The 25,051-nt window shown below is 42.2% G+C and overlaps 1 protein-coding gene across 2 annotated transcripts in view; it reads right to left on the reverse strand.

The window, feature by feature from the left end:
* Positions 1 to 25,051, reverse strand: part of LOC126354727 (alanine--glyoxylate aminotransferase 2, mitochondrial-like) — a 197,789-nt gene that overhangs the window by 109,575 nt on the left and 63,163 nt on the right. For both annotated transcript variants that reach the window (XM_050004584.1, XM_050004583.1), the window contains exons 2-3: positions 18,631 to 18,713; positions 850 to 1,034 (exon numbers count right to left, since the gene is read on the reverse strand). In XM_050004584.1, the coding sequence (XP_049860541.1) occupies positions 850 to 1,034; positions 18,631 to 18,713 (268 nt within the window). The remainder of the gene's footprint in view (positions 1 to 849; positions 1,035 to 18,630; positions 18,714 to 25,051) is intronic.

The raw sequence follows: 25,051 nt of genomic DNA on the forward strand, positions 1-25,051 counted from the left end.
CTAACCGTACTTCTGTCCATATGCAGATGCTCCATAAACTGCACACAAATGTTTCTGAATGTTTCTATTCTACTCCATAAAGGTAGAAACACAGTTTACAATAATTTGCACCAGTGGCAACGTTAAGACTGGTGGAATGAAAACAGGCAGGTCGACTGGTGAATGACAACAGAGATCAAGAGGTGAGGGAAAACACACACACACAAGTCTAAGGCAAAGCCAAGTCGTCTAAATGGTTAGACACAATCCAAGAGAAAACCTAAATCTCAAACTTTAATCATGCAAAGTAAAAAACTCTACTATTCAGTGACGTGATACTCAGGCTTCAGAGACAACTGAGAAACTGGCTGCAATCACCCGGCTGCAGTACATCAGTAAACATATATGGGTAAACAGTCATCACAGAAAAGTGCCACCTCATGCACCTTGCCACAGTGGCCATACTCCATATGGCCATAAGCCGTGGCTGTCACCTGGAGCCCAAGTATCTCTGACATGTTCTCTCTATCAGTATTCAGGCTAGGAGGGGAATCTGTGTCACTCTCACTTCAAATACTATACCCAAAAAATTCTTTCTCTGCAGTATGAAATTCAATAACGACACACTGTTTGTAATATACATCACTAACAGATGCCATTTTGAATCACTGCTGCAGCTACGCTATCTATTGGAGAATACAGAAAACTTGCATGCGTTCTCCAGAAACTTTAAATAATGCATACCTGAAGTTTTGTGTTCATACCACTGTTGTTGGCTGAGGAAACATGTGATTACATAAGCTGCTGGATATACAAACCAAATGTATACAAAGATATTTAACAACAGATTACATAAAACTGCTCTCTTACGGATGACAATGTCCCACACTGACTGTTGCAATTCCAGCAAATAAATCTAGATATCGTTTCCCATTGTGGTCAAACAGCCATTGCTTGTACCCCTGGTGCAGCAGAAGGGGTTCTTTATACACAGGAGCTAAGCAAGGAACAACATTTTTCTGTTGAACTTCTTTTGCTGATCCATAACTGTGACCCTGGAACAGAAATATCAATTAATTTAATTATAAGTACAATCTTTCTTGACTTAAAATTTATATTAATGAAAAAACACTTTCTGGTATAGAAAGTGAGTGAAATTAAAATTCAATCTGAAAAGGATCATAACTACCTCAACTTTGTTATATAATATCTGACTCTACAACTGTGCCACATTGATATTATATTTACAGTGGTCCTTGCCATTATCTGTAAATGTTCACCAATAGCAAACTTAACTGACAATAGTGGCTAATCAGTATTCATCAGTTTGCAGGTATTTCCAGCTCAAAGGTCATTAATAATAGCAGCAATTTGAGGATGCTTTCATCACTAGTACCAACTTCTGAATTACTGCCATGCCATCTGGACCAGATTCAATGTCAAACTCATGTCACAATCTTTTTCCTCTGTTAAAATGTTTAGATCCCATATGATTCCCCACTGCCTCATTGATTAAGAAATCTTGGTATCTCAAGGCATGCTTGGGACACTTAGTGTTATCAGAAAGTGTTCTCTGTCCATTTATGAGGGGTTGTTTTTTTGTGAGAAAGCTGATTTCTCAAGTTGTCTCGAATTCACATGGTGGGCGTGTGATACAGAGCATTTATTAACAGTGAAAAATTATTTGTCAAATAACATTCCTAAGATATGCTATAAGTAGTGAGGTGTCTGAGGCCCACATTATCTCTTTTCTTGTCCAATGCCCGGTACCCACCCATTTCCAGGCCTGAGGTCTGACATGGAGCTTCTCCAATTTGCGTGGAGAACCAAATGTACCTAAATACAGGCAATTATAGTGATGGGGTCACCAGTCCCAAAGGCACTTTAAAGCTATTGCCAGCTATCCATCCCACCCAACGTCCACCCGGGGGAGGAATTGGTGTATCCCTTCTGTCTGTGTCTAGTGTGCTTTGTACTGTCAAATGTGACAAAGTTTTTCAAGTGTTTGTGCATCATTTAAATGAGGTAGGACATGGGAACCTTCCCAGCATTTATGTAGAGGGATGTGGAAAACCACCTAAAAACCACATCCAGGCTGGTCAGCATGCCATTCTTCATGATACAGATACAATGGCTATTTCTCTTTTTTCTTCTTATCCCTCCTTGTGTCTAACAGAATACTGATGCCAAAAGAGTAGCAGAAATTTCAACTTCAACACAATATTAAGGGACCTCATTTTTGTGACAATTTGTCCCAATTCATGCTGAACCACTTCTGGTCATCACTGATGAACTATTACCCCAACATTTCCTGGAAAATACTGATTGGCTATTACAAGACAATGCCCAGTAATAAGAGGATTACTGTAAATAAATATTAGGAAGACAAAGGCAATGGTAATTACAGAGAACAAGAGAAAGAGAGTCAGCAAACTGGAGTCAAGCTAGTAAAGCAGTTTGAGATGTAGGGCAAGAAGTGTTATGAAATATGACAAAGAAAGAAAAACATCTACAGAAATCAGAAACAAAAATTTTAAACAAGTCTGTGAGCTAACTGTTACACAATTTGGGAAATAACAGTGTGATCCTTTTTATACTGCAAAGCCTTATATGGCACTGAAAAGTGGAAATTACTAATGTGCAGTGCACCACCTGAAAGTGTTTGAACTACAGGGTTGCAAAAGATTGAACAAGTAAAGTAGAATGAGTAGTGGTAAAATACTAGGAAGACTCACAAGTAGGGAAGTAATAGATAAGAACAGCATTTATAACAACAGCTGTGTGGAGTGAATAGTGAATGAACAAAATATCATATGAAGGACAAGATACAAATAAATAAATGATAAATTTATCATAGACCAAACCAATAAAATAAGATAAAAATAGAATGTCTGAATATTACCTTAATGTCTACATGATCACACTTACATGTTTCATACAACAATAGTTATCTACATTTTTATCAATAGAAACCTGTTCACAGTAAATATTACTCCTTGCCACTGACATAATAGGAACAATGATCTTTGATTCTAGGTCTTAATATAATTTGCAGAAGTCCACTTCTGTGTACAACAACAACACCCCCCCCCCCCCCCCTTGCCCATAGTCATGCCGCTACTGAACACTACTTTTCCCAGCACCCTTCAGACTCCAAACCCACTACCTCATTCCTTATACACCTCACAAACTTTATCCTAACAAACAACTATGTCTCCTTTGAAGGGAAAGATATACAAAGAAATCCGCAGCACAGCAGCAATGAGCACCTGCATAGCACCCCCCTATGCCAACCTGTTTATGGGCCATCCATTATTATTGATGCCACCTCACTTTACACAAACATCCCAAATCCCATGACCTTGCTATTATTGAACACAACTTTTCCTAATGCCTGACTGACTCCAAAACTACAGCCTCCTTCCTGGCCACCCAGGCCAACTATATCCTCACTCACAATTACTTCACCTTTGAAGGCATTGCCTACAAACAAACCTGCAGTACAGCAATGAGCACTCACATGGCACCTTGCTATGCAACATATTTATGGACCATCTAGAGGAATCCTTCACCTGGTTCAGATTCATTGATGATATCTTCGTAAACTGGATCATGGGTGAGGACACCCTATCCACATTCCTCCGGAACCTCAACACCTTTTCCCCCATCCACTTCACCTGATCCTCTTCAACTCAACAAGTCACCTTCCTTAATATTGACCTCCACCTCAAACATGGCTACATCAGTACCTCCACCATATCAAACCTAACAACCAACAGCAGTACCTCCTCTTTCACAGCTGCCACCCATTCCGGACCAAAAATTCCCTTCTGTAGTGGATAGTGTCAGCATGTAGCGTATTAAAACTCAGCGAGAACTTTCTAAAATGATTTATTCATTTCCAATACAGTGCTTCATTCACCTCGGTCTGTGTCACAGGCCCCGCATTGCTGAGGCCACTGCCCCAGTGACCTGTGCAACGCAATGCTGGGTCATGCCAGCCTTGTTCGCCAGCTGTAGAGTTCCGATTATGTCAGGATGGCTGCACCAGCAGCCAACTCAGCGGCCACCATCCCTGTTGACTCTGCGCTGCTCTGCCGGAAGCCGTAGGCTGGCCCCGCTGCTGCTTCTTCCTCGGTTAGCATAGCTGGGAATGTGGCGGCAATGACCGGCCCCGTTCCGGTGTCCAAACCTGCGGCCCTCACCTTGTAAGTCTCCGGCATGTGTCGGGAGACAAGACAACTGCCTGCAGTAACAACCCGAGGAGTGGCCCGCCCTGGCTGGCTGCGGACCCCGCGTCAGCCTCAGAGGGTCTAACCACCGACTCGCCATGGACTGGGACGCTGTTGCTCCATCTGCTGCCATATGTCACCAGTAGTGTGACATGCCCCGCCATCTGGGAGAGCTGCCACACTTGAATGCCCCGCGTTAGTTTCAGAGGGTCGAACCAGTGACCCGCCGTGGACTGGAATGCTAGCGCCCCATCTGCTCAGCACATAGCTGGTGGTGTGTCACCCCCACCGTCCAGGAGGTCTGTCACACTTCAATGAATCTCGTTAGAAAACAACACATATGTATACTTAGCTTCACAGCTTTGTTTCAGTAATGCATCGCTCCAAGTCACGTACGCTCCGCACCCCAGTTGTGCCAATGGTCCACTTCTTCCTGTAGCTTGCGACATGCAAACCGCTGCGTTTACGCTTTTCAGTGGTTCAATGGCCCCTGTGGCCTCCATTCCACTTTGCAACTACGTACTTCAATCTGGCCCACACCTGGCTGTAACTTGAGCTCAGAATATTGCACAAAATTAACTTTCCCTATCCTAAATGGTGATGCCGCTACATCATTCCCCTCTTCGGAAAGTTCCAGTCCCCGGGTCATCCTTTAACTAACTCTTAAACTTGTTTGGATGGTCACTTACGACATACTTACTTACTACTAGAAAACTTAAATATGGTCTAGTGCCCCTTAAACCCATGACATAAAACAAAACATAAAAATTCCTTACTGGATGACCACTGCTTGATCAACCCCTTACCTACTCGTCTCATGCCCTCAGTATCCAATCCACTGGAACTTGGACTAACCTCAGTACAGCTGTGGCTGCGTAACATTCAATTGTGCGACTCCTGAAACTGATGCTGGAAGATGGAAGGTTGGTCCTATTATGTTACACTCAGTTCCACTGATTAAAATTCCACTCCCCTCCAGCTCTACACATTTTGCTTCTATAGACACTCCTTGCTCAAAACAGCTTGCAACTACTACCAAATTCTCGTAGGTGGAGAAGATCCAATGCATCCAAACTTGTTGCAAGTTCAATTTTGTTTCCACGATGTCCCTTGGACAGTCTATTCCTTTTCCCCTGGCTAAAAATAACTGCACTGTGCATGTGTCCCATCTTCGTAGCTTCACAGATTTTCCTCTAACATAAACTATTTTTGATCAAAACTCAACACTAATTGTGTGACTACTTTCATCCTTAAATTTACATTATATAAACACAACTTTTCTGACCCAGCACTGTCGATAACTAAAAATTTAAACAAGAAATCATACAACTCAGACATCGTCCAATACATATTTATTATGGCTTTGCCGCAAAATTTATTCTGACACATTTATTTCTCCAGAACTGCATTTGATTCCTCCTCCAACAACACTCCACATACGTCAGACGCTACACTTCCCCTTTCAGTGACCTGAGGACAGGGATGACCATCACCCTTCCTCCCTCTTCAAAAGGACTGCTGCCCCTAGCAGGCTTACAATATTCAAAAACACATACAACAAATAAAAACACAGTGCCTAATGAATCTACACAAGCCCAATGATATATAACAAGAAAATAAAAAATAAAACTATAAATACTCTACTACTTTCTAGAACGCAAAGCATACGGTACTTCATGCTGTACTCTATCTTCCTTGTTTCCTCTGGGCTTAACACCTCTCTTCACTCTCTCTTTCTCCCTCTTTCCTTGCTGTGACATGCCTGGAATCACATCCGGGCTACCCTTAAATGGCCGTAATCGCCCAATGTTTATTATCGTCATTCTAGTTGGCAGCTGAAGCTTAACATTAACGGGAGATGTGGTTTCAACAACTTGGTATGGCTCTTGATACCTCGTGAGGACCTCCTTCGTTTTCCCTCTTTGCATATAGGGGCTGGACAGCATTACCCATTGCCCCACTTTATACTGCGGTAAACTTCATTTGAGCTTTACTGCCTCTTCCTGCCTTTCCAAAGCCTTTGTATTCACATTTTGTACCCCTTTTCAAACATCCCGAATTGTTCTCAAGAATTGACGTACATATTCACCAGTCCTTCCGTTTTGTAGCTCCACTAAATCAAATGGAGACAGCATTTTTCCCCTTACACTACCTCATATGGAGACAAACCAGTATTTGTATGGACTTTTGTATTGTATGTGCATACAATACGCTTCAAATACTCGTCCCACTGATGGTGATGAGAATCCACATAAAAAGTCAGCATCTTCCCAATTGTTCTGTGTACCCGTTCTGTCCTTCTGTTGGCCTGTGGATGCAATGTGCCCATCCTCAACTTCTTTACATTCAAGAATTTACACAGCTCCTTCATTAAATCTGACATGAAGTTGGTCCCTCGGTCAGTAATTATTGTCTCTGGTACACCAAACTTCAAAATCCGGTTATTTACTAATGCTTGTGTGACCATTGCTGCCTGTTGATTTGGCATAGCCACCATCTCCACATACCTCGATAAATGGTCTATTAGTGTCAGAACAAATCTGTTCCCAGATGGTGTTCACCTAAAAGATCCTAAGACATCAATCCCCAGGAAAGAGAATGGAAATGTTGCTTCTGGTAATTGTTGTAGCTGTATCTGTTTCTGACTCAAATCTGCTCTCTGTGCACATGGTATGCAATTCTTAACATACTGATCCACATCTCCTTTCCTACCTCTCCACCAATACCTCTCCGCCACTCTCCTGTTTGTCGCTTTACACCCTCCATGACTGGATAACACGTGATCATGTGCTTCCTTTAAAACCTCGTCCCTCAGTTTCACTGGCACTACTACCCTTGGCACTATCTTCGTTTCCCTGCACAGAAGACCGTCCTACAAATTAAACTGTGGCTGTGTCCGATACAATTTAAATCGTTGTCGGCATCCTGTAATTTTGCCATACTCCTAGGTCATAACCTATAACTTCTACTTTTGCCACCTTCCTACTTAGTGCATCCGCATTACCGTGCTTCTTCCCAGGCTACTGCACGACCTCGTAGTCGAATTCACTAAGCCTCACAGCCCATCGAGCGAGTCTAGTAGACGGATCCTTCAACCGCAACAACCACTTCCATGCAGCATGACCTGTCACTACCTGAAATCTTCTCCCATAAAAATAACATTTAAAATATGTGATTCCATAAATTACACTAAGCATCTCCTTCTCTGTTGTTGAGTAATTCCTCTCTGCTGCATTCAACTGCCTAGATGCATAGGCTACAGGATGTTCTTTCCAATCAACCTCCTGACTAAGAACACACCCTAATGCTTGATTCGATGCATCACATGCTAGTATAAACTCCTTTTCAAAATCTGGAAACACAAGAACCAGACTTAATGTTAACACTTCTTTCAGCTTGTCAAATGCTTTCTGACACTCTTCTGATCACTCAAATCTCACACCCTACGGTAACAATCGCATCAACAGCTGTGCTAAATCTGCAAAACCCTTCACGAGCTTTCGATAGAAACTGCAAAGTCCGATGTATGCCTGCAATTCCTTAACTGTTTTTGGTTCCCTAAAATTCCTTACAGCCTGTACCAACCTCAGATCTGTTCGCACTCTGTCCTTACTGATAATATGACCCAAATATTTTACTACTTCTAATACAAAATGACACTTCTCCAGGCTCAACGTCAAACGAGCTGCTCTTAATCTCATAAAGTTTTCCCTTAACTGCTGTCTATGTCACTCCACACTACTTGAAAACACTATCAGGTCATCCAAATAGACAAGACACTGCTGTGGTTTCAAACCTCTCAATACACTGTCTAGCAAACTCTGAAATGTTGCCGGAGCATTTTTCAAACCGAATGGCATTCTAATGTACTGGTAATGGCCTCCAGGTGTAGAGAAAGCAGTTTTTGGACGATCCTCTGGAGCCACCTCTAACTGATGATAACCACTTGTCAAATCCATCGTAGAAAAGTCTCCGATATGTTTGGAATGGGGTATGCATCCATTACTGTGTTATTATTGAGGTATTGGTAATCACAACAGAACCTGTATATCTTAGTTACGTCCACAGACTTTTTAGGCACAACGACAATGCCTGCTTCTCAGCAACTATTACTATGCTCTATAATACCATCCGCAAGCTGCTGATGAATGAAATCCTCCACAATGGGCTGCAAATACCCTCAGTATTCTGTATGGTTTATGGTAAACAGGTGCTTCATTCCCAGTTGGTATCCTATGTTGAACTAATGGAGTTGCTAGTAACGGCCCTTGTGGAAAAAACAAATCCTTAAATTCCCACAATAATTCTTCCATATGCTCTCTCTCTTCTCCTTTCAAATGCTTAATTTTGTCATGCAATGCAGTTCTATCGGCAGTTCTACATCTACATCTACATTTATACTCTGCAAGCCACCCAATGGTGTGTGGCGGAGGGAACTTTACGTGCCACTGTCATTACCTCCCTTTTCTGTTCCAGTCACGTATGGTTCATGGGAAGAACGACTGTCTGAAAGCCTCCGTGCGTGCTCAAATCTCTCTAATTTCACATTCGTGATCTCCTCAGGAGGTATAACTAGGGGGAAGCAATATATTCGATACCTCATCCAGAAACGCACCCTCTCGAAACCTGGCGAGCAAGCTACACCGCGATGCAGAGTGCCTCTCTTGCAGAGTCTGCCACTTGAGTTTGCTAAACATCTCTGTAACGCTATCACACTTACCAAATAACCCTGTGACGTAACGCGCCGCTCTTCTTTGGATCTTCTCTATCTACTCCGTCAACCCGATCTGGTACAGATCCCACACTGATGAGCAATACTCAAGTATATATTGAACGAGTGTTTTGTAAGCCATCTCCTTTGTTGATGGACTACATTTTCTAAGGACTCTCCCAATGAATCTCAACCTGGTACCCGCCTTACCAACAATTAATTTTATATGATCATTCCACTTCAAATCGTTCCGCACACATACTCACAGATATTTTACAGAAGTAACTGCTACCAGCGTTTGTTCCGCTATCATATAATCATACAATAAAGGATCCTTCTTTCTATGTATTCGCAATATATGTTGATTCCTACAGAGTAGATTCTGGGTTTCCAAAAACGACATGATACGCAAGCAAAACACATGTTCTAAAATTCTACAACAGATCGACATCAGAGATATAGTTCTATAGTTTTGTGCATCTGCTCGATGACCCTTCTTGAAGACTGGGACTACCTGTGCTCTTTTCCAGTCATGTGGAACCTTCCGTTCCTCTACAGACTTGCGGTACATGGCTGTTAGAAGGGAGGCAAGTTCTTTCGCGTACTCTGTGTAGAATCAAATTGGTATCCCGTCAGATCCAGTGGACTTTCCTCTGTTGAGTGATTCCAGTTGCTTTTCTATTCCTTGGACACTTATTTCGATGTCAGCCATTTTTTCGTTTGTGCGAGGATTTATAGAAGGAACTGCAGTGCAGTCTCCCTCTGTGAAACAGCTTTGGAAAAAGATGTTTAGTATTTCAGCTTTACGCGTGTCATCCTCTGTTTCAATGCCATCATCATCAAGGAGTGTCTGTATATGCTGTTTCGAGCCACTTACTGATTTAACGTAAGACCAGAACTTCCTAGGATTTTCTGTCAAGTCGGTACATAGAATTTTACTTTCGAATTCACTGAACTGTTCACGCATAGCCCTCCTTACGCTAACTTTGACATTGTTCAGCTTCTGTTTGTCTGAGAGGTATTGGCTGCGTTTACACTTGGAGTGAGCACTCTTTGCTTTCGCAGTAGTTTCCTAACTTTGTTGTTGAACCACGGTGGGTTTTTCCCATCCCTCACAGTTTTACTCGGCATGTACCTGTCTAAAGCGCATTTTACGACTGCCTTGAACTTTTTCCATAAACACTCAACATTGTCAGTGTAGGAACAGAAATTTTTGTTTTGATCTCTTAGGTAGTCTGAAATCTGCCTTCTATTACTCTTGCTAAACAGATAAACCTTCCTCCCTTTTTTATATTCCTATTAATTTCCATATTCAGGGATGCTGCAACAGCCTTATGATCACTGATTCCCTGTCCTGCACATACAGAGTCAAAAAGTTCGGGTCTGTTTGTTATCAGTAGGTCCAAGATGTTATCTCCATGAGTCGGTTCTCTGTTTAATTGCTCGAGGTAATTTTCAGATAGTGCACTCAGTATAATGTCACTCGATGCTCTGTCCCTACCACCCGTACTAAACATCTGAGTGTCCCAGACTATATCTGGTAAATTGAAATCTCCACCTAAGACTATAACATGCTGAGAAAATTTATGTGAAATGTATTCCAAATTTTCTCTCAGTTTTTCTGCCACTAATGCTGCTGAGTCGGGAGGTCGGTAAAAGGAGCCAACTATTAACCTAGCTCGGTTGTTGAGTGTAACCTCCACCCATAATAATTCACAGGAACTATCCACTTCTACTTCACTACAGGATAAACTGCTACTAACAGCAACAAATATGCCACCACCGGTTGCATGCAATCTATCCTTTCTAAACACCATTTGTGCCTTTGTAAAAATCTCAGCAGAATTTATCTCTGGCTTCAGCAAGCTTTCTGTACCTATAATGATTTCAGCTTCGGTGCTTTCTACCAGCGCTTGAAGTTCCGGTACTCTACAATGCAGCTTTGACAGTTTACAATTACAATACCGATTGCGGCTTGGACCCCGCATGTCCTGACTTTGCCCCCCACCATTTGAGGCTGCCGCCCTTTCTGTACTTGCCCAAGGCCATCTAACCTAAAAAACCACCCAGTCCATACCACACAACCCCTGCTACCTGTGTAGCCACTTGCTACGTGTAGTGGACTCCCGACTATCCAGTGGAACCCGAAACTCCACCACCCTATGGTGCAAGTCGAGGAATCTGCAGCCCACAGGGTCGCAGAACCGTCTCAGCCTCTGATTCAGACCCTCCACTCGGCTCTGTACCAAAGGTCCGCAGTCAGTCCTGTTGACGATGCTGCAGATGGTGAGCACTGCTTTCATCCCGCTTGCAAAACTGGCAGTCTTCACCAAATCAGATAGCCGCTGGAAGCCAGAGAGGATTTCCTTCGATCCATAGCGACACACATCATTGGCACCAACATGAGCGACCACCTGCAGATGGGTGCACCCTGTACCCTTCATGGCATCCGGAAGGACCCTCTCCACATCTGGAGTGACTCCCCCCGGTATGCTCATGGAATGTACATTGGTTTTCTTCCCCTCTCTTGCTGCCATATCCCTAAGGGACCCCATTACAGGCCTGATGTTGGAGCTCCCAATTACCAGTAAGCCCACCCTCTGCAACCGCCTGGATCATGCAGACTGAGGGGCAACCTCTGGAACAGGACAAGCAGCCAAGTCTGACCGAAGATCAGTATTAGCCTGAGACAGAGCCTGAAACCTGTTTGTCAGACAAACTGGAGAGGCCTTCCGTTCAGCCCTCCAGAATGTCTTTTGCCCCCTGCCACACCTCGAGACGACCTCCCACTCGACCACAGGTGAGGGATCAGCCTCAATGTGGGCAGTATCCCAGGCAGCCACAGTCGTAGTCCGATCGGGGGATGCATGGGACGAGCTGGCCATCCCCAACAAACCCCCATCTGGACCCCCACAGTGATGCCTATTGGCAACAGCCTCAAGCTGTGTGACCGAAGCCAACACTGCTTGAAGCTGAGAGCGAAGGGATGCCAACTCAGCCCGCATCCGAACACAGCAGTTGCAGTCCCTATCCATGCTAAAACTGTTGTGCAAAGAACATCTGAACTAATCTACAGAGAGCACAAACAAATCGACACAAAATTTAAACAGTTATTAAAATACAAGATTGCCTAGTAAATGCAGTAACGCTGCTACTTGCGCACTGCTGACACACTGCTCGGCGGAGGAAGGAGACTACGCAATATTACACTATTCAGGTACTAAAAACGCAATGCTGCAACTCTCAAATACTATAACATGCCCGAAATTTATGAATTAAACAATGCAAATACCAAAACACGCAAAGAAATTAAGAATTAACTATGCAACAAATAAGTGAGCTAAGAGTATACGACTTGCTGCTGCAGCTGCTTATCCAATGGCGGCAGGGAGCACATTGGCTGTGAGCAACCGACACTGGCCGTTCAAAACAAAAACAGAAGACAGATGACTACGTGAATTTACACTAGTCAGGTACTAAAATGCGATGCTACAACTCTCAGATACTATAATACGCCCGAAATTTATGAATTAAACAATGCAAATACCAAAAACACGCAAAGAAATTAAGAATTAAACTATGTAACAATCAGGTGAGCTAAGAGTATACGACTTTTTGCTGCAGTTGCTTATCCAATGGCAGCAGGGATGTCAATGCAGAGCTGTCGCGAGGGGCATTCAACTTAATGAACAAACTAATTGAACAAGACTTAATTTGCATGAATGTGGTTGATCACTTCGCCTACCTCTCGAACACCAGTCTTCATCATCTGGCACATCCAAATTTGCTACTAAAACTCCTTTCCTCAAAATCGCGTCTACAGCACTAAAATTATCCACATTCACGAGAACTACTCACCCCTTGTTTCCCTCCTGTACGCGTACAACACTATGTTTCACAAAACAACCCAATGGACGTAAAACTTCATTATCCTCCATGGTTCAATAAAACATACTGCACCCACAGGTAGATTCGACTCCACACTTGCCCAAAGTGACTTCCCGGTGCCACTAGACACACACTCATGCAAATTAAGTCTTGTTCAATTAGTTTGTTCATTACGTTGAATGCCCCTTGCGACAGCTCTGCATTGACAACCATTTCCCATAGCGAAAATAACATTCCACCAAGTTCCACAGTTTGCTGTGCAAGGTCAATTTTGGCATGACGTTGATGCAGGAAATCTACTCCTAGGATCATGTTGTAGCCCTCACTCACCCATGGTACTACCTCCATTAAATTGGACTTTCCCTATGCGAAAGTCAACTGTCACTGACCCCAAAGGTGTGACCTCCTTATCCCCCACTCCACGCAACCTGTAACATGGTGGGTCTAACTTCCTTCATCCCATTATATTCTTAGTAGCCACTGACACTTGCGCCCCTGTGTCTAACAAAATCTTAAACGTTTTAGTTCCTACGGATCCTACCACTGAACATTCCACCTCTGTATATGTATTTGTAGCAATGAAATTAAACTGGAGCTCCTTTACATGGGTCCTGGGCCCCCTCTGTCATTTAATGCTTGTCCACCTCTCCTATCTCCATTTCTCCATCCTCGACGCTGCTGATTACCACCCCTTCCTCTATTCCTTAGTGACTGGGTACATTGCCTCTGCACATGTCCTGTACGACCACACTTATAACATTTTATACCTGCTCCAAATATTGTTTGCCTCTCGCATACTCCTGTTGCCACGTCTATTTCCTCACACTGAATTGCCAGCTGAATGGCCGAATACAAATCTTTTGGAGTTCCTTCATGCACTTTCCATTATATATGCACCTATAACCCTCTCAAAAATACATCAAGTGCCCTTTGCTCGGCCTCCTGCAACAGAACACCATTCGCTTCATCGCTCTGACCCAACTCGTAAGTGTACTCATTAATTTCCCTTATCCTGTCCACAAATTTCTCCACCGTGTCCCCCTGTCTCTTTGTCATTGTACTTAACATCTCCCTAAAGTACACAGTGCTATTCTGTTTCTTGTACCTTTGAAAAAGCACTTCCTTTAACTCCTTAAACTGTCCTGCCTTCCTTAAGGCCTCAGAACACCTTACATATGTTTTCACTCACCTGTTAGTCTAACCTTGCCTACATGTAACAACTGCTCATCAGACCAACCATTCATTGCAGCTGAAGTATCCAATCTTCCATACATGAACACGCATCCTCAGATGCCTTGCCAGAAAAAGGAGTAACCAAACTTGTGGCAGCTGGATCAATCCCCTGCTCCCTAGGCAACAATGACTGATCAGATGGGTTTCCCACTCACTTCTAGATGTTAATTCATTTCTCAACTAAGTATTGTCCACTGTCAATTGTGCTACTTTTTCCAACAAAATCCGCACCGCTTCTGGTTCCGACACACCTTGCGTCCTTGACTCTGCCATTGTGTTGCTTTCATTCTCAGTTAGTCATTTTGTTTTGGCAATAAGTAAAAGAATAATCTCACTTCCTACAACTCCATATCATCATACTCACTAACATCATAAACCAATAAAAAGTAATCAAATGCCATGAAAAATAACATCTTACTGTCCCAAATACGTTAACACTTATTCTGACAACAAAAAATACTATGCATATGCAAAACATCTAAAATGTGGCTCCTGGCAACCCATAGTCAAAACACCAACAAGAAAATAAACGTCCAACACTCAAAAGAACAATTTTGTCAGCACTCACCACATCTTGTGACTGTACTGCAGGTGGTGGGCTCGAATGCCGTACTGGACAGACAACGTTCGCTATTCTGACACCAAATGTAGTGGATGGTGTCAGAATGTGGAATATTAAAACTCAACGAGAACTTCGTAAAATTATTTATTCATTTCCACTACAGAGCTTCGTTCAACCTCGGTCCGCATCACAGGCCCCGCATTGCTGAGGCCACTGCCCCAGCAACCTGTGCAACGTAACGCTGTGTCGTGCCGGCCTTGTTCTGATCACTTCAGGATGGCTGCACCAGCAGCCAATTCAGTGGCCACCATCCCCGTTGCCTCTGTGCTGCTCTGCCGGGAGCCATAGGCTGGCCCCGCTGCTGCTTCTTCCTCAGCTGGTGTAGCTGGGGACTCAGTGGCAATGACCGCCCCCGTTCCGGCGTCCAAGTCTGCGGCCCTCGCCTTGTAAGTCTCCGGCATGTGTCGGGAGATGAGACGACTGCCCGTGGTAGCAACCAGAAGAGTGGCCTGCCCTGGCTGGCTGCGGACCCCGCGTCGACCTCAGAGGTCAAACCAACAACCCGCCGTGAACTGTGACACTGTCGTCCTATCTGCTGCCATATGTCACCAGTAGTGTGACACACCCCACCGTCCAGGAGAGTTGCCACACTTGAATGCCCGCATTTGCTTCAGAGGGTCAAACCAGTGACCCACCGTGTACTGGAATGCTGGCACCCCCATCTGCTCAGCATGTAGCTGGTGGTGCGACACGCCCCGCCACCCAGGAGAGCATCACCATCAATACCATTCCTTGAGTTCTCGCCCTCTCTCTCTACCATCTCCCCACTCCTTCCTCTATTGGTTCTGCAAACTGATGTCCTGCCCGAACTTGTGGAGGATGTTATCATCCTCATTGATGACAATCACATCTTCATCCTGCTGCAAGACAACTCGTCCCACCTGACCGGGGACCTTGTTCATCAGTCAACTGCTGGCTCCCGCCGACTCCCACGTGGGGTTGACCATATGCTCCTCTGAGCTACAGTAACCCCCCCTATGGCGGGTTGCAGATCAAATGCTGCCAGCCAAACATGCGGGGGACACAGTCTCTCCCCACACCGCTCCATCCTCACATGCAGGCTGACACCTCATTCTCCCTCACCACCTACAGAAGTTCCAAGTTGACCTCCCAGCGTGGTCCCTGCCACAACAACCTCTGGAGATGCACATCCACATCACATCACTGCCGTCTCCCTCACTGCCTTCACTGTCAGGCATGCCCCCTTTCTGCTGCATTCAAACTGTGCTCCACACTGTTGGAGGGGGAGGGGGGGCTGTATGAACGACATACCATCCTTTGACTCTGTAACCCCACAGCCTACGCCATCATGATAGTTCGCTGTATGACTTGTTGTAATGTGGACGTCTGTATCAAATATACTGAGTCTTAGAGAAATAGGTGCACTTCCTTGGGCTACAACCCAACAGAAAACCCACAGTGTCATTCTGTAATCTTCAGTTCAGTCCACATTATGCACTTGTGGTCTCCTTTTGAACCTGTAAATATTACAATAGATCCTAACCAATTGGTAATGGAGATGAGTGTCATATCTTGGAAATGAGAGTCAGAATCAAACCGTACATATTGTTATTGTCAGTAAAAGTGAATGTAGTCCCATCCCAACCAGTTTCTGACTGAACAGCATGCAGTGGGTGTTTGGAGTCAAGTACTCTGCAAAAGGCCATTAGTCGCAGTAGCACATAAAGCAGGACATCTACAATGTGCATAACAACAGAGAAACTGGACAAGAAACATGTAGATTGGTCTGATGAGTCACAGTTTTGCCTCTTTCCAAATGATAAAAGATGTGAGTGCACAGAAGGGCCAATAATGCAATTAACTCACAGAGTTTGGAGAGTACAATTCAGGATAAAGGTAGTTCTGTGATGTTTTGTTGGTGTTTTCCATACCACGATCTGGGCCAGTTCATCCAGACTATCTTGAGCATGAACCACAGTGTTTGTTTCAACATTCTCAGTGACCCAGTGTTGCTTTTCCCCTGCATCTTGATGATGTCTATGAAGTGGACTCTCCCGATGTCCAGGATGACAACAGCCATATTCATAGCATTGCGTGCAAATGTTTCTGATTTGACCGACTCTCAGGCATCCTATTGGGCCATGATTGGCCTGCTGAATCACCTAATCTTAATCCCATAGAAAATGCAGTGACTAGTTGGAACAGCAGGTCAAATGAGAAATCAACATCATGGCAATTTGGTAGTTCTACAGGATCTAATTAGGAGGAAGTGGCTTCACCAAGATATGATAGACCGAAGAAATTTGTGGACTTTCTTTTTTGCTGAATTGAAGCCATTATTGATGCTAGAGGTAGTATTACACTACATCGTTAAATCTGTTGGGGGTGACTAATTTTTTGTCTGGTGTGCTGGAGATGAGATGCTATGAAGTGATGATCAGTCTGCCCCAGATTTACACATCATCCTAGTCAGCACCACACAGCTGCTCACAATGTGGCTGTCCCCATAGGGTAACTGTAATCAAGATCTCACAGATTTCACTATCCCTTTTTTACATCATGTGGTTCATTGTCATGGATCCCCCATCATCCTTTACAGTGCCATGCCCATTCCAGCAGTAGCCAATACAGGATCCTTGACAAGGGCTTTTACCATAGAAGTACTGCCACAGCAAATAGCCTATAAAAGAAGCCCATTTCTGGGTGCAGACCTTCCTATCTTATCAACTCAGCATAATTTGCCATCTTGTCTCTTATTCAGTCCACACAGTATCTAACACCACAACTAAGCAACTAATCTCGATATTTTGGATGCAGATGGCACAAGCATTGGACAGGGCACACTGCAATGCAGTGCTCGGGACAGTGTATGTATTAGTGTATATGCTATCAGGGATAGCATGGTTCCACATTAAACACAGGCACCTCCATAGCATTTCACTTCAAGATATAACCACAGAATGAAAGGAACGCACAGTCACCCCATCAGCATGCATGTGCACACCAAGTGTCAGCCCACCATAACTCGCCTTTTGTTTTTGGATGACTCAGTAGTAGAGATGGCAAAGCCATCATCCACAATAACCCCAACCCCGCTACTTACAGAGGAAAGCTTTCCTCCAATATCTTCAGACAAGTTGTCATTATCATGTATTGCTGGCCTACCAGCAGCATCAGCAGTATCACATCTTCAAACATTATAATGAGGATGCATTGTGTTCCACTTATGCACAACATTCTTGAGAGAAAGAAGTGTACTACACACTTATGAATGCAAGACACTAACTTCCACAAAGATATTATGTGCTGCATATCATCAGAACAACTCCCTCATCAGCAGATATAAAAGGCAAATGTAATGTATTACTAGCAGTTGCAACACACAACCAACTAAACCCAAATGTTTCACAGTAATTCTGACTTTTATTCTTACTCACTTGAGAGACTTCTAAGATTTGCCCTTTTGATAATATGGTTGCAAATAATCTACTCGGGCACCAAAGAACAGAATCTACATTCTGAGCGATAAAAACATTTTGTAAAATGATTCATGATCCTACACCCTTTTCAAGTGAATGTTATTCCAGTAAAATCTCTATATTAAATGTTGTTTAGTACAATTTATTTTTTTGTTAAATGATAAATTCCTTTGTGGTTTTTATTTTTCATTCATATTGTGTAAATCTGCCGTAATGACAAATTTGTTCATAAAATTATGACTGGCTTCTTCTGTCGTAAAAATGTCGTCCATTGTCACCAACCTATCCTTAAAAAGTTATTCCATAAAATTAACAACCTATAATATGATACGAAACATCATGAAAAATCATATAAAGTTGTGTTCATTATTCTTATTTTCATCTGTTAAAAATTTCCAGCTCCATTTACAAGAGCAAAGTGAAAAAAAAGTTTACACTACAGACTAAAACAGTGTTGGTATTAAAAAGTAAATCTGTAGACTAGTCAGTAATAAATACACTGCATCTGAGACAGTTTTGTATTACCTTGTATGGCTGTGGCTTAAAATCACAAGGAGGTAATTTTGGTTCTTCATTCGCTGTTGAATATGTTCTCCATTGTAAACCACCTGTTGTTTAAGGAATCAAAGTTATAATCACCAAGTGAATATACTACTGCACAAAGTAAATAATCATACTCATGTTGAATATGGTTTTATGTGCTAGGCAGCAATTAAATTGTAGTGGTAGCTACTGAAGATACAATGTTCTAAACTTATAAGTAAAGCAAATATACAATATGAAAGAAAAACTACTTCTTGTTTGATTTTACAGAAGTATTTTGATGAATTATCATGCTCAAAAGTGGCACAAGTAAGAATGATCAGCCACACCCTTCAATTAATAAATACATGTAAGGTGAATGCAGAAATAAATGGTATAATGTGAGGTGCAAAATTCTAATTTCAGACTGCTGAAAGGTTAATTCAATTGTTGAGAAATTTGGATGTTTCTTACCCTTAAAGAGAAGGTAGTTAAGTAATCAGGAAGGTAGTATGACACTTATATGAACAGATTTAAAATTTAATTCAGCCAGTGGTATGATCTTTAATTTCTTAGTCCTCGATTCTTTAAAGAACCAAACTTCCATGTATAAAACAGCTTAAACTTACAAATGAGTTAATGTGTCAAATATTTGACCTTAAGCGTATGAGGGCGAAAAGGCTTGTAATTAGTTATAAAGTTTGTTGGGAGTCACTAAGTGCTCTCATTGTCAAACATTAGGTGAGTAATAGTGTGGGTAATTTGCACTGTGTTTTAAGCAAAAGCTAGTTTTTCAGGTATCTCAATGTTTATGACATGTCTGTTGAACTATGAGGGGCAGTCAAATGAAAAGCAAACACCCGCCACAATTGGATCATGGAATGGTTCCATTCAAAAGTAAGCACCATACATGTCAAGACAGTTATCTCACTGGGAGATCAAACAATTTATTTCTGGTTTGTGAATGGCCACTGATGGATCCACAACTGCACCAACTCTTGCACTTCCTCATCTGACGGAAACTGATGTCCACATGTCTTTCTTTGGGATCGCCAAAGATGTAAAAATCACACCATGGAAGCTCTGGGTCATACAAAAGATGTTGCAGTGTTTCCCAAACAAATCACTGAAGCATAACCTTCATCTGACTGGCAGTGTGGGGGTGGGCAAACAATGATTCTGTTCACCAGCTTTCTGACAGCCCGAGGGCAAATGGCAGTCAGCAGTGCCAAAGAAATCCAAAGCTATTTCCAACAGTTTCAGTAAAGTTATGGTGACCTTCTCTTTCGGCTGCAGGGTCCCTCTGCTCATAGAGTTCCCGGAGCATGAACGGGATTGAAGGCTATGCTTCAGCATTTGGTTGGGAAACATGGCAACATCCTGTACAGCCCGGTTCTTTCGTCATATTCATGTTATTTTCACAGCTTTGGTGACCTGAAGAAAGATGTGTGCATGTCGGTTTCAGTCCGGCAAGAAAGAGTAAGAGGGGGTACGGTCATGGATCCTTCAGTGGCCGACCATGTTCTAGGAAACAGGAACTGACCACCTCACCTCCCAGTGGGATAAATTTCATAACATATGTTATGTCTCACGCAAAGATATAATTTTGCAGGTGTATTCAGTGGCATATGTAAGTACTGCATGCAAAATGTGTTGCAAATAGAGTTAGTGGAAAAGAAGTAATAAATTAAAACGTCATGCCTGATGCACTTGTTTTACTGCATGAACAGTGAAAATGTAGTAAGTAATAAACTTATTCCCTTTCAACATTTTGTATGGGGTGTCAGTGAGAAAAAGTTTTATAAATGTGTGAAATTATGTGTAGAGTTTGTATGAAGCCACTAAGTGCTCTCATTCTCAAATACTGGATGAATGTAGTCTGGGTATTTGGATGTGGTGAATTGTGTTGCCTTGAGCTGTGTACATAGTTTCTAAATGCAACACTTGTCTTACAGAGAGAAACACTGAATGTTAGCGTATAGCTCTTAATAAACAGATTATGACACCATTCTAATTTTTAAATTCGGCTAATAATTATATGAAGTATTGAAAATCAAATTTTTGTTGCCTCTGGAAGCTGTTAGATAGGCAACCTGCAATGTGGGCCATGTGACCCTGCAGTCAGTTAGTCATTTAGTAATACACATATGGATTTTGATGGAGAAAATAAATATGCATGATACTGTAAGTCATTCATTCACACATTGTTTTCCATAACTCCCTTGATGAAGGAAAGCCTTGAACAACATGTAACTAGATACTGTGAAGTGCATGCCATAGGGGACTTCCTATTGTACCACATATTATGGTTCCTTCCCACTCCTTTCACAGTGAAGTGCAGGAAGAATGACTTTAAATGACTACGCATGCTATAGTTCGCTATTGTGGTCCCTACAGGATATGTGGGAGGCTGTAGTATATTTCTAGATTACTCATTTAATAATGGTTGTGCAAATATAAGAAGGCTTTTGTAGAAAAATTGGCACTGTTTTTCAGCCAGTTCATGATTTCTGTGATGCTCTCCCATGTGTCAAACAAACCCAGTACCATCTCTGCTGCTCTTTTTTGTATACACTCACAAGGGGAAGGCCTCAGACACAGCCACCGATTCGGCCCAGATTTGGCAGGTCGCTTGTGTACAACCTAAAACGAAAGAATCTAAGATATTTTGGGTCAACACCCCCGCATATTGAGAAAATCACCCCTAAAGGTTATGACGAACGATCGACTCAAAGTTGGCGGAATCGATAGGTAATTGTAAATAGAGCATTTTTCATCACTAGGTATGGGGTCTGAAAATGCATACTTTTCCAGAAATCGAGGTAAGAAATTTTTACAACTGCCACTTCTGTACCCACATGGTCAATGTTTTTCGCCGACAGCACCGACAGCGCAACGGCCAAGGTAAGTGGCTGCGAATCTCGAAGAAACGTAGTGGATGTTATTCTTTTGGTTTGTATTTCTCCATATCTCAATTGATAGGGATAGGAGGTGTAATAAGGTAAGTAAATCAACAAGGAATAAGGTAGGCAAATAAATTTCTCCAACCTCTTGGGAATGTAAACAACTAAAATGTTACTCCAGGTCACTTTACAATGGCTCTTCCAGTCACTGTTACGTGTCCTCATTTTTCTTCGAACAACTAGATGGATAGTACTTGTCATATAAACATTCGAAACAAATATACTCATGGCACCAAGAGCATCTAATGAACGCAATCATTCGACAGCTACACTGTTCCTTCCATATGATATGATGAAGAGGCAACCGGGACAACATAACTCAACTCTCTCCACGTGCATTCTATCCCGTGCCTCGCTGTAAACAAGCATCGCACGGTTGGCTATCTGTGATCCCTCATCAGGAAGTTGCAGCCCTTTTACTCAGAGTTGTTTTCATGTAACAAGGCTTAAAAGTTTAATACTTTACTAACTCACGGCGTTTGGGAAGTTAGTTTGCCTACTTTATTATTATCATTCCTTATTGATTAACTTACCTTATTAACCCTCCTATCTCTATCAACTGAGATATGGAAAAATACAAACGAGAAGAATTACATTCGCTAGGTTTCTTCAAGATTCAAACCCAGGTTTTCAGATTCCCAGCCAGTTACCTTGACCGTTGCGCTATCGGCGCTGTCGGTGATAGGCGTTAACCATGTGGGTAGAGACGTGTCAGTTGTAAAAGTTTCTTACCTCGATTTCTGGAAAAGTATGCGTTTTCAAACACCATACCTGACGACCAAAAGTGCTCTATTTACAATTATCTGTAGATCCCACCAATTTTGTGTCCATTGCTCGTCAAAACCTTTAGGGGTGATTTTCTCAAAAACTTGGGGGTGTTGACCCAAAATATCTTAGAGTCCTTCGTTTTAAGTTGTGCACAAGCAACCTGCCAAATCTGAGCTGAATCAGTTGGCCGTCTCTGAGGCCTTCCCCTTGTCAGTACATCATCACTGTTATTTGGTATGAGTGCTGCATACTTCAACAATATTCTAGAATGAGTTGCTAATGGTTTTATGACAAATTTCCTTTGTAGACTGTTTGCATTTTGCCTGATCATTATAGTTCATACTGCTATAAATTGTTACTTTCAGGTATTTGTATGAGTTAGCCTATTCCAGTAGAGATTCTTTGGCATTATAGTCATAGGACACAATGTTTCACATGTTGTAAATGCCATACTTTCACATTTCAGAACATTTTAAGTAAGTTTCCAGACTTTGCAACATGAAAATCTTATTCAAGGTCTTACTCGATACTTTCACATCATTTTTCAGATAGTACTCCAGTATATCTACATCTACATCTACCCTGCAAATCACTGTGAGGTGGATGGCAGAGGGTGTGTCATATTGTACTATTTATTAGGGTTTTTTCCTGCTCTATTCATGTATAGAGCACAGTAAGAATGATTGTTTGAATGCCTTTGTGCGTGCACTAATTTTTCTAATCTTATCTTCATGATTTTTATATGAGCAATATGTATATTCCTAGAGTAATTATTTAAAGCTGGTTCTTGAAACTTTGTTAATAGACTTTCTCAGGATAATTCACATCTTGTCTGTGACACTCTCCCATGGATTAAACAAACCTGTGACCATACATGCTGCCCTTCTCTGTATATGTTCAATATTCCCTGTTAGCCCTATCTGGTATGGGTCCCACACACTTGAGCAATATTCTAGAACATGTTGCATGAGTGACTTGTAAGCAATCTCCTTTTGTAGACTAATTGCACTTCTCCAGTATTCTACCAATAAACCGAAGTCTACCACCTGCTTTACCCACGACCAAACCTGCCTCACCCTTCCACGTTACACCCAGGTATTCATATTAGTTGGCTGATTACAACAGTGACTCATCAATATTACAGTTACGGGATACTACATTTTTGTTTTGTTTTGTGAAGTGCACAATTTCACATTTCTGAACATTTACAGCACGTTGCCAATCTCTGCACCGCATTGAAATCTTGTCTTGACCTGATTGAATATTTATGCAGATCCTTTCAGATAGTACTTCATTATAGATAACTGCATCATTCGCAAAGAGCATGATTTTACCATTAATATTGTCTGCAAGGTCATTAATATACCGCATAAACAGCGAGAGTCCCATCACATTTCCCTGGGGCACAGCAGAAGTTAGTCCTACATCTGGAAATGGCTCTCCATTCAGGGTAACGTTCTGTGTCCTCCCTACCAAAGAGTCCTGAATTCAATCATAAATTTCACTTGATACCTCACATGATCATACTTTTGACAATAAGCATAGATCTGTTGCTGGCGCAAATGCTTTTCGGAGATAAAGAAATACTGTATCTACCCGATTGCCCTAATAAAAAGCTTCCAGTATGTGATGTGGGAAACTGCGAATTGGATTTCACATAATCAATGTTTTCAAAATCCACGCTGGTTGGCATTGAAGAGGTTATTCTCTTCAAGACACCTCATTATGTTCTAAGATTCTACAACAAATTGATGTTAAGGATATTGGACAGTAGTTTATGGATCACTTCCACTACAATTCTTGTAGACGGGTGTGACCTGTGCCTTTTCCAAGAACTGGGCACGGTTTTTTGTTTGAGGGATCTACAATAGATTATACTTAGAAGAGGGGCAAACTCAGCTGCAAATTCAGTATAGAATCTGACAGAGATTCCATCTGGGTCTGGAGATTTGTTAAATTTTAATGATTTCAGCTGTTTCTAACACCACTGACTCTGGTAACTTGTTTAATTCATTTTTCCAATCGTACAAGGATTAAATTGGGGCAGTTCTCCTGAGTTGAAAATTTACCTTCTCATGACGCCAGACAAAACAGGTTTCCCCAAACAGGTGAGTCCCACTGATTCAGTTTCAGTGAGAGAAAGCACCTGAAACTTGTTGGATATAGAGAGATCGGTACAGTACCCTGAGTCTTCTCTGGTTCCTGTCCACCTTGTACAGGATGCCTAGATTTACCACTGACACACCACTCACAGTCAAGATAACTGCATCGTCTGAAGACAGTCATGTTACTAACACTATTGTCTGCCAGGTCTTTAGTATGCAATATGAACATGCCTGAGGTTACTTCTCCATTTGTCAATGATTCTACATCTATCATAAAATACTGCCTCCTCCCTAGCAAGAAACACTGAGTCTAGTCCAACCTTCATTTCATACCTCATATGACCATACTTTCATTAATAAGTGTTGGTATGGTACAGAATCAAATGCTTTCTCAAAGATAAGAAATACATCATCCATCTGACTGCCTTTATCCGTAGCTTTCAAGATGCATTGTGAGGAGATTGCGAGTTGCATGCTGCTTGACAGGCGTTTTCAGAATTAGTTGGTACTGAGGTGATTTTGTTCAAGACACCTCAGTATTTTTTGGCTTCAGCAACAGATAGATGTGGAATGAGTCAGAGTCACATT

This window comes from Schistocerca gregaria, chromosome 3, assembly GCF_023897955.1.
Source record: "Schistocerca gregaria isolate iqSchGreg1 chromosome 3, iqSchGreg1.2, whole genome shotgun sequence".
Lineage (NCBI taxonomy): Eukaryota > Metazoa > Arthropoda > Insecta > Orthoptera > Acrididae > Schistocerca > Schistocerca gregaria.